The sequence below is a fragment of the Raphanus sativus genome, chromosome 9 (assembly GCF_000801105.2).
Source record: "Raphanus sativus cultivar WK10039 chromosome 9, ASM80110v3, whole genome shotgun sequence".
Classification (NCBI taxonomy): Eukaryota; Viridiplantae; Streptophyta; class Magnoliopsida; order Brassicales; family Brassicaceae; genus Raphanus; species Raphanus sativus.
Genome location: NC_079519.1, coordinates 34,552,480 through 34,562,730, shown reverse-complemented (window position 1 = coordinate 34,562,730; position 10,251 = coordinate 34,552,480). Strand labels below are relative to the sequence as shown.

General features: G+C 36.1%; 2 protein-coding genes and 1 long non-coding RNA gene across 3 annotated transcripts; 2 read left to right on the top strand and 1 right to left on the bottom strand.

Annotated features, from left to right (window-relative positions):
• Nucleotides 1–1,980: 1,980 nt before the first annotated feature.
• Nucleotides 1,981–6,810, top strand: LOC108823357 (uncharacterized). The gene is given in 9 exon segments (XM_056994386.1): nucleotides 1,981–2,453; nucleotides 2,455–2,655; nucleotides 3,947–4,656; nucleotides 4,774–4,960; nucleotides 5,050–5,253; nucleotides 5,331–5,504; nucleotides 5,848–6,030; nucleotides 6,110–6,223; nucleotides 6,302–6,810. Coding segments are annotated over 9 exon segments (2,535 nt in total). The 5' UTR covers nucleotides 1,981–2,018; the 3' UTR covers nucleotides 6,629–6,810.
• Nucleotides 6,811–7,439: 629 nt separating this feature from the next.
• On the bottom strand, nucleotides 7,440–7,999 carry LOC108823359 (uncharacterized). The gene is given in 2 exon segments (XM_018596541.2): nucleotides 7,440–7,630; nucleotides 7,633–7,999. Coding segments are annotated over 2 exon segments (297 nt in total). The 5' UTR covers nucleotides 7,879–7,999; the 3' UTR covers nucleotides 7,440–7,579.
• Nucleotides 8,000–8,884: 885 nt separating this feature from the next.
• LOC108823360 (uncharacterized) lies at nucleotides 8,885–10,023 on the top strand. Its single transcript, XR_001945040.2, has 3 exons — nucleotides 8,885–9,159; nucleotides 9,337–9,378; nucleotides 9,444–10,023. It is a non-coding gene; the product is annotated as an uncharacterized LOC108823360 (long non-coding RNA).
• Nucleotides 10,024–10,251: the final 228 nt, after the last annotated feature.

Genomic DNA, 10,251 nt, shown 5'->3' with positions numbered 1-10,251 from the left:
TAACCGTCACTGCCATGACGCACGAGACAAACTTTAGAAGTGAGGGACCAAGACCTTACCGAGAAGCTCGAGAACCCTTACTGAACACACTTCCAAGCTGCCAAAAAAACTGAAAGAGCGGATTGTTATTGACGCCACCACCAACCCTCTGAACCTCCACAAACCTGCAAGGAAAATCAAAACCACTACCGCAAGAGAGCCAAACGTCTAAAGCGGCACCGGGATGTGGTCGAAGATCAAGTGGCGACTCGGAGGCGGTCAATGACTCCCCGAGAACCGCCTCCACACTTGTGGCCTACCGAGAACCAGTAGCCAAAACCCAGCTGAAAGAGCCCAAATCCGGAGTCGACGGAGAGAGCTGATCAATGAAAACGCTAAGAGGTCAAACCCGAGAGAAATAGCTGCCGCTAAAGCCTGGGAAGAGAAGGAAAAGCGGCCGTCACAAGGATGCTCAAGGTGATGCCGAGTTCAAGACAGTCTCCAGAAGCCATAGACGACCACCGGAATCCACCGCAACGGCAGATAAAACAACCTAGAAACAACAACGTAAAGCTTGATAGAAACCAGTTGTCAACTCCTCCTGCACAGTCTGGTTCTAGCTTCACCTCCGAAACAGAGAGCCGGAGCTCACCTCCAAACAGAGAGCCGGAGCTCACCTAACCACCGAGGCAAAGGAGCAGTCCGCTCCGACACCGAAACAGGACCCGCATCCAATACCCGAAAGAAGATCGATACAAACTTCACCACGGCAGAGACCACCGCAAGCAGAAGCAGAGATCGAACCAAACACCCTTAATAAACGACGACAATAATGGACCAGATCTGAATGGAAAACGAACCAGTCCCAACCCTAAACGACGACCGGTTGCCAGCCATCGCTGCTACTACGCGCTGAGCTACCAAAGAGAGCACAAACTTTACCCGACAGAAGATCCTTGCGCAGAGGACGACCGACGGACTCAGAATCGCAAACCCAGAAACTCAAGCAAGGCGGAGAGTCCGACATGGACAGACAAGCGGCAAAAAGAAACCAAGGAAGAGAGGAGAGAAGGACCCCCCGGAGCCGGGCACTCACGCGACGCTCACGCGCACGACGCGACGCCGGACCGGAGGGAGATCTGAAATCGCTTTGGAGGTCTTAGAGAGAGAAGGGATAAGGTAGAAGAAGACGACTTTTTTTTCTTTTTGGTAATCTAGAGCTTTTAAATCATGATTATTAAGAAGATTAATATTCAAGAACTGAATGCTCTGATACACACATGGAAGCATCTAAAATAACACACAAAGATTGGCCCGGTTTAATGAACAACATGAGTTTGTGTGACTGAAAATGTATGCACGAATCGGGGCAGAATTCACCGACGAAATCTACCACTTATTACCATCAAATGTCCTTTGGTTGATTCTTCAAAACTTTTTCTATATAAAATATATATAATCTTTCGATTCTTTTCTACAGTAATATCGCTCTTGAAATATCTCTAATCCATTCTATATTTTACTGCAATATGAAGTGGAAAATAAAGTAACAAACAAACAAAATAATCATTGTTCTATTTATAGAGTAATTATTTTTCTTTGTTCATTATTCTATTTTTTATTCTATTTTGTAGTAAAATATGGAATGAGTTTGGAGATATTCTAACAACATTTTCTATAAGAATAATAACAATATTCATATTAAAAAGATACTACTACTATTTTATTCAACATATTTTTTTAATTCCATTAGCATCAATTGCTAGTTCATGTAATATATTAGTTAGTTCTGATGGGTAGAATGAGTAAAATTTCAATACATAAAGGCAATGGTTATATTAGAGCACTCATGCTTTATATAATAAGAAGAAAAACAAATTTGGTGCAACCCACGTCCTATTCAGGAAGGTGGTTTTGTTTAGTACTCTCACCAAAACATGAACTCCATTACAACCCACAATCAACCCCCCCCCCCCCCCCCCCCTTTTAATAAATCATAATCAACAATCACTTTTTCATCCACATCCAAAACAGAAGAAATGTTGTTGGGCCTTCGAACAAAGAGCCGTAGAGACAAAGGAGTTTTCGTTGAGTATCTAATCTCAATCAAGGAGCTAAAGCCATGGCCAACGAGCCAAGTCCCCGCACAATGCGTCCTTCTCAAATGGGAGAACGGCGAAAACAGCTCAGGCTCATTCATCGCGGTCGTGGGCAAAGACACGATCATGTTCAACGAGTCCTTTAGGCTAGCCTTAACGCTAGAACCCAAAGGTGTGGAGGACAAGAAGTTTCATAAGAATCTTCTTGAACTTCATGTCTACGACGCCAAGAAGAGAGACAAGGGGGTCAAGAACAAGCTTCTTGGCTCGGCCGTGGTCAACCTCGCTGACTACGGCGTGTTGACCAATTCTGTTCCCGTGGGGGCTCCGTTTACTTTCAAGAAAAGCTCTAGGAACGATGCGAACTCTGAGGTTTTACCTAACCATCGAGCCGGCCGGAGAGGATGAAGGTTACAGGAGTAGCAGTTCGTCGCAGCCGAAAATGAGAGGATCTGTTGATAAAGAAGGTAGTGAGTTTAGTTTGGCGTCGTTGACGGATGACGACGATGATGCTTCGTCGCAGAGTTCGTCTTCACGCAGGGTTTCTTTCTCAGCTATGTGTGAAGCATATCCCATGGTACGCATTTCATAATAATTTGTGTCTATTTTTTAATCTTTGGATTAGGCACATTGTGTTTCGAATTGGATCTGAGGTACGCACGTCTATGCTCTAGATTCTTGGATATTTTTATGATTCTTGGTTACAAAAATTCTGTTTGTAATTCGAATGTTTTACTCTCGTCAAAATACAGATGGCAAAATCACAAGTAGTTTGAATCATTTATCACATATTTTATTTAAAGTGACAGTATGTATACTCTTTAGAAAACAAAGAACATGCTATTTTATCCGATAATACCTTATTTAATTGATAGTATATCTTGTTCACTAAAAAATACACGCAAAAGAAAAATCACACATCAGGTATCTAGCAAAAATCCCTTAGTATCTAATATTTGAGTTCCCTAGTTTTACTAGATAACTAGGAATATACAATAGAATTTCTATAAATTAATATTCGATAAATTAATAAAAATTCGATTTTAAATTGGACCATTTCAAAATATGAAACCAATCGATAAAATAATAAAATAATATTTTTAAAAAAATCTTATGTAAATATACAATCTCATTAAAATCATAAATTAATAATATCTATATATATATATTTATATAAGTACAAACTAAACATCATAAATTAATTATATTACTTTCAGCTCATTTTTTAACATTTCAATATATTTTGATAATGTTTAGTAAAGTTATATTAAAAAAACCATATATAAGTTATATGAAACATAAAATATAAACCAAGTAATATAATAAAATAATATGAAAGTCAAATTTCAAAAAATTTATAATTTTATATATTTTGTAAAAAAATTATAATTAAATATATTTTTATTTTATAAATAAAAATATTCAAAAATTAGAAAAATCTTAAAATTATTTTTTTTAAATTAATATCTTTATAAATTATAAAACTTTAAAGTACTAACATTATTAATCTGTAGAGGTTCTATGGTATATGTTTAGGCTTTCACCAAAACAAGATTTGATGATTTGTACCAAGTACACCAAAAAAAAATTTTGATGTTTTTTTTTGGAACACCAAAATTAGCGAAACAAGATTTGATGATTTGTTTAATTATTGGTATGATTGTTTTTACTTCATTTTTCTCTGTTCACTGAACTTTTTCTAAAAGATCAGTATTGTATAGCAAATATTTCACTTCATGATTGTGATAGGGCTATCAAGATCTGATCGTTGAAAATAACTAATGCAATATATGTATAGTAGTACTGTTTCGTTGGTGCATTCCTGAAGAAGTAAGACTAAATATTTCTGAACGGTTGAATCAAAGCAGAACGCAGAGGCTGAGATGAAGGGAGATGAGAAGAAAGGTTGGAAACATGTAACGCTTAAGCACAGTAACAACGAGGCAGCACTCGTCTCCGAGATCGAGAATCTACTAAGAGAAGAAGAGAGAAAGAGACAGAGCAATGAGTTAGTGGCTGTGAGCGCAGAGAGTGACCAAAAACAAAAGAACGATACAATTGCCTCAAAGCTCAAGAAACAGTTCTCTGAGATCAGATCAGTTCCTTCTCCGCTACCTCCAGACGCAGCGAGGAAACAGATGAGACTTCGGACGAACACTCTTGCCATAGGAAGAAAGACTCTAGGCATGGAAGGTGTACCAAGACTGAAACAGCTCAAGTCTATTCAGGTGCTTTTTGACGGAACCGGTACCAATACAATCAATGATGATATCCGGAAAAAGGCGAGTGGAGTGAGCAACACGTTAGGTTTAACAACAACTCCGCAAGAGCCTAGAACAGAGACGCTTGAAGATGAGCTGAAAGAAGCAGCAGCTCTTGAAGCAGCGGTTTACTCTGTGGTCGCCGAGCATAGTAGCTCCATGAGCAAGGTTCACGCACCAGCTCGTCGTCTTGCTAGGTTTTATCTTCATGCTTGTAAAGGAAATGGCTCTGATCATTCTAAGCGAGCATGTGCAGCTAGAGCCGCGGTTTCTGGATTGATATTAGTTTCTAAAGCATGTGGAAATGATATTCCAAGGTACACACATTAACCGTACCAATTTGATTTTTATTTCCCTCCATAATATAATACTTTTGATGGTTTATCTTAGCATATGATTCTAACGTTACGTGTTTTATATAAATATATACACAGGTTAACGTTTTGGCTATCAAATTCGATTGTGCTTAGAGCAACTTTAAGCCGAGGTATAGAGAAACTGAATCTGGTCTCTATCAAACCCGGTTCAGACGAATGGGAAGATCCTCGAGCTTTTCTTGCGGCTTTGGAGAAGTTCGAGTCTTGGATATTCTCTCGTGTTGTTAAATCAGTATGGTGGCAGGTAATTTAAAAAAACAAAATTTCGAAATGGGTTCTTATTTAAAAGATTTTTCATCAAACCTTTGATCTGAAAAAATGATCACATTGCAGAGTATGACGCCGTATATGCAATCTGCACCGGTTAAAGGATTGATGACAAGGAAAGTTTCGGGGAAAAGACGGTTAGGTCATAAGAACCAGGGACTCTATGCTATAGAGCTATGGAAGAGTGCTTTCAAAGCTGCTTGTGAAAGACTTTGCCCACTAAGAGGTTCAAGACAAGAGTGTGGTTGTCTACCTATGCTTGCTAAATTGGTAGGAGACATTAAGCTTTTTAGTTCGGTTTATTAGGTTTTCTTGTTATAGCTGCTAAACTTGCTTCTGAAAATCAGGTTATGGAACAGTTGATCAGTAGACTTGATGTAGCAATGTTCAACGCGATACTTCGTGAGTCAGCAAGTGAAATGCCGACAGATCCTGTCTCTGATCCGATCAGTGACATAAATGTTCTTCCAATTCCAGCAGGAAAAGCAAGTTTCGGGGCAGGCGCAGAACTAAAAAATGCGGTAACTCAGTTAGACTCCACATGAGTACAATGTTCACAACCACAAAAATATTACTCCCTCCCTTTCTTAATATATGATGTTTTGGTTGAGTGCACAAAGATAAAAAAAATCACATTTTTCTAAAAAATATTTTTAAATATATAATTTTAAAATCATTTAATCAATTATAAAAATACCAGTAAAATTTTATTGGTTAAACAGTTTTCAATAAATGTAAAGTTAACATTGAAACCTCAAAACATATTATATTTTGAAACAACATAAACCTACTAAAACATCATATAATTTGAAATAGAAGAAGTATTACTTTTACGTATGTAACATGTTTATTTGCCTTTTGCAGATTGGAACTTGGTCTAGATGGCTTGAGGATCAATTCGAGCAAAAGAAAGACATATCTGATGATAGCAATAATAAGGAGAAGCCAGAATGTGAAAATTTCAGATTGTTCCATCTACTTAACTCTTTAGGCGATCTAATGATGCTTCCATTCAAAATGCTTGCAGACAAATCCACAAGAAAAGAGGTAAATACACTACTCAGAACTCATTACTTCTTGTTCCAATTTCACTAATTTTTTTTTACTTGTTGTTCCTGTCTGAAAGGTTTGTCCAACACTTGGTCCACCAATAATAAAAAGAGTTCTACGAAACTTTGTCCCAGACGAATTTAACCCGCACAGAATCCCTAGAAGACTATTCGATGTTTTGAACTCCGAGGTAAGAATAAAAACCATCTCCACACTAAAAACAGTCACTGTGTGTGTTTTTGACGGACCCTTTTTGTCTGAAACTCAGGGTTTGACCGAAGAAGATAATGGATGCATCATAGTCTTCCCTTGTGCAGCATCACCAACAGTATACTTAATGCCGTCTACAGATTCCATAAAACGCTTCATAGGAGAGCTGAACAATCCATCTTTATCCGAAACCGGGTTATCGGTATATAAGAAACAGTACACGAGCGACGATGAGCTGGATGACTTAGATACATCGATCAACTCTATAATCTCTGCTCCTGGAACAACCAGTTCATCAGAGTGGATGCCGAAAGGACACGGACGTCGAAAGACCGTAAGATATCAGCTCCTTAGAGAAATATGGAAAGAAGATGGATTACAATAACAATTCTTATGTTTCTTGGTGACATGTATGAAAGTATATTGCTATTTTGCGAATTTTTTTTCTTAATATCCTAAGCGATTAGCGTAAAGAATCTAACATAATCTATCTTATTAAAACAGAAACATTCTGTTGGACCTAACATTTATTTCGTAAGTTTTTAAATTAAATACACATTTCTACTTTATAGTTAAACATACATTAAGTCACTAATGTTCATTTCTTTATAGTACTATCCATGTTTCCAAACAATATACTTATTTCTTTATACTATTATCAACGTTTCCAAACAATATATTTTTTATATACTATTATCAATGTTTCCAAATAATACAATAATTAATCTTAGTTATTTTATATCTATCATTTTCTCTTTAAAATTTTGTAGAAACGTCATAGTTTCATAAAATTACAAAATAGTGAACTTTAAAATTTCGATTATAAGATTGCAAATTATGAAACTATTACAATTTAAATCTAATTAGATTACATATCGGTCATCCATCAGTTCAATCGGTTAGTCTCGGGTTTTAGTAATTTTTAATATGAATATTTTAAAAACATAAATTGAATTGTCAGATCTCCGGATTAACCGGTATAATCACAATCGGATTGAATTTAAAAATACTGATTTAAATGCAAAAATATTTTAAATACACACTCTTTAAAAATAACCAAAATATTTGTTAAATTATTAGTAAAAATTTTCATCGTAAAATATCCCGCGCTTCAAAAGCGCGGGTCAAAATCTAGTAAATATTTATACCAAACACATAGTCTATGTACTAATGATTTGAGCCACCACCACAACAAAAACACAATCAAGAAAGCTATATAAAATTTATTCTGTATAATACATATAAACAGATTAAGATCATGCGCCGAACAGGGCCATATACTCAACTTACAATACAGACATAGAGAGAAGAGAAGTAATATGAAGATCATTTGGAATCAGAAAGGGCGACTAGGAGGCCGAACCGTGATTTGAACCGGTAAAGGGTGTACCGGTTTCCGGTTCCACCGCAATTGCTACAAGACGCACGACCAGAACCGGAACACCTACGACATCCGATATCTCCATCAGACCAACGAGAGCAGAAGCACGTGACTCGTCCCGTGCCGTTGCAGGTCGGACAGCGAGGGAACGGACCACCGGCCATAGGCTTTTGGTCAAGAACCGATTTGACTAAAACCGCGCCGGCTAAGACGCTAAGACCTGTGGCTAGCTGGGTGATGGCGATAGGACTCATGGTGTTGTAGATAGAGAAAAGGTTGCGAGTTTTGGGGATAACGCAAGGTAGAATCGTGGAGAGATTGAAGAAGAGAGACCGTCCAAAGGAAATATATTTTTTTTGGTTTTCAGACAAAAATGTGGTCTTACTTTACTTCGATTCTGTATTTATTTAAGAGAAAAGTTTTTTTTTGGTCAAAGGGTTTATCTAAGGGGAAATTGTATTTTAAATTTTAAAAGGGATTAGATAGGCATGGATTTTTCGGTGTCAAAACCTGATTCGGTGCGGGGATAAATTCAAGTTTAGATTTTTGGGAACACAAAGTTTAGTTATATTTGGATATTGCAGAAATTTTAGTTTCTATTTTGGTTTATTTGGATTAGTAAATTATGTGAAAAACATGTTTTTTTTAATAATTATAAGGTGTTTGGACCTTCAACTTAAATAATTCCTCTACGTATGAGATCCGGGCCATGCTAATAAAAATTCTATTTTTAGTAAAAATTAAAAACACAAAATAAAGAAAATTCTAAAAACTATAATTTTACACAAACGTAAGATGTCATATTTAATAAATTATGTTTACTATATGTAATCCCGAGATATATTAAAAATGATTACAAAATTATGAAAAATAAAAAATATAAAAATCGTATCGACACATTTTAATTAAATCTCTTAAGAAATTTATATAAAAAATTGCATTTATTAGTTTTTGAGATGAAAAAATTGTATATATTTGCTTATGGAAAGAACAACTCTTACAACAAATACATTTTAAAAAATCAAAAGAATGAAAACATACAACATTTAACATTATAACGAAAAACACAAAATCATATATACGCATATCTAATACAATAAAGTTAAATTATCTGCCTCCTTAAGCTATGTAGAGGGTGGGGTTTATCGACACGTGTCGGAACCATAGTGGATCGTCTGTGATATGCGTACTGCTCACTCTCCTCTTCTTCGTCTGTTATGTGTAGTGCACGCGATTTTGTGTACTTTATCATACAAACAGATTCATGGCTTTCTCCATCACATCGTCTCTTAGCACGCCTCTTCGGCGTTTCAGATTACTTTTTTTTCACAAAAACGACGTTTCAGATTTACCATTAATCTTCTCATCTATTGATGGTTTCTTTTCAGTCTTCGCGAATCTCATAAAAAACTTGCCTTTCCACAATCCTTTGCCACAATCCTATTTGGAAACATCTTCCGCTTCTCGCTTCTATGACGGGAAGGGCTTTGTCTTTGATGATTTCTGTTTTAAAGCCATGGTTGGAAGATCTACAGGTATTGGTTTATTTCTTTCTCTCTGGGTTCTGTTCGATTTCAGACATAAATAACTTACTCCTTAGATTTCTTTGAGCTTGTGATTTCTTGAGATTGTGTATACCAATTTTGGATTTGATTTAGTCTAAAGAGAATCTAGAACAGTACCCAATTTTGGATTTGTTTTCTCATTGTCAGGCTTGGTCGATGCTTGATCAACTATCTGACCTCAAAATAAAGGTACATATAAAGCCTCACAGTGTTCAATAATTCAATACAACACTCTCATATTGATTTATTTACAGGAGGAAATGATATAGGAAACCAACAGAGATCTTAGAGAAAGATAGTGCCATTGAAATCTTAATGCCCAAGAAATTGAATTCATTTGAGATCTTTAACGATATTTCTGGCCTTCTCTCTCAATCTATCTCAGTTGGAGGGAAAGTGATGCAGCCCTTAATCAATCATTAAGGGGATCTTCTTCTGCAGAACATCATCAACAACAGTAACAACAAGGCATGAGCTCTTATCAAGCAAACGTTGAGTTAAGAAGCAGGTTTCTTCAGGCCTTTACATGGCGATGTAGCATTGCAGATGACGTATTCATCACCGGAAAACAGTGAAGACCCAATGAATTGACCTGGTCAGCTAGACTTATAATTGACTTTTGTTTGTTTTTATGGAACAATCAGTACAATCAATGGTGTGACAAATGCAAGCAACTCTGCAACATCACATAATGTTACCAACGGGTTCTTCCCTGGGATGAATGGTCTGAAAAAAATACATAGCAATCTATAGGTATCATGGTTGTGCCATTTGGTTTCTCCAAGAAAACAATAGTTCATGATTACAGAACACTGATATATAACTAAGGCTGTCTGTGACAATTATATATATATATATAATATATATATTATATGTATATAATAACTAAGGCTGTAATATCACACTCCACATTCTTTGTTTTTCTCTTAAAATTCATAAATGTTTTTGAACTTCTTAAAATAAAAAAAATTTGTGGGAGCATTCTTTTAATCATTATAAAATATTGTACAAACTCAGTTGGATTATGATTAAATTCTCTGGATTTGTATATCTATCAAGGTA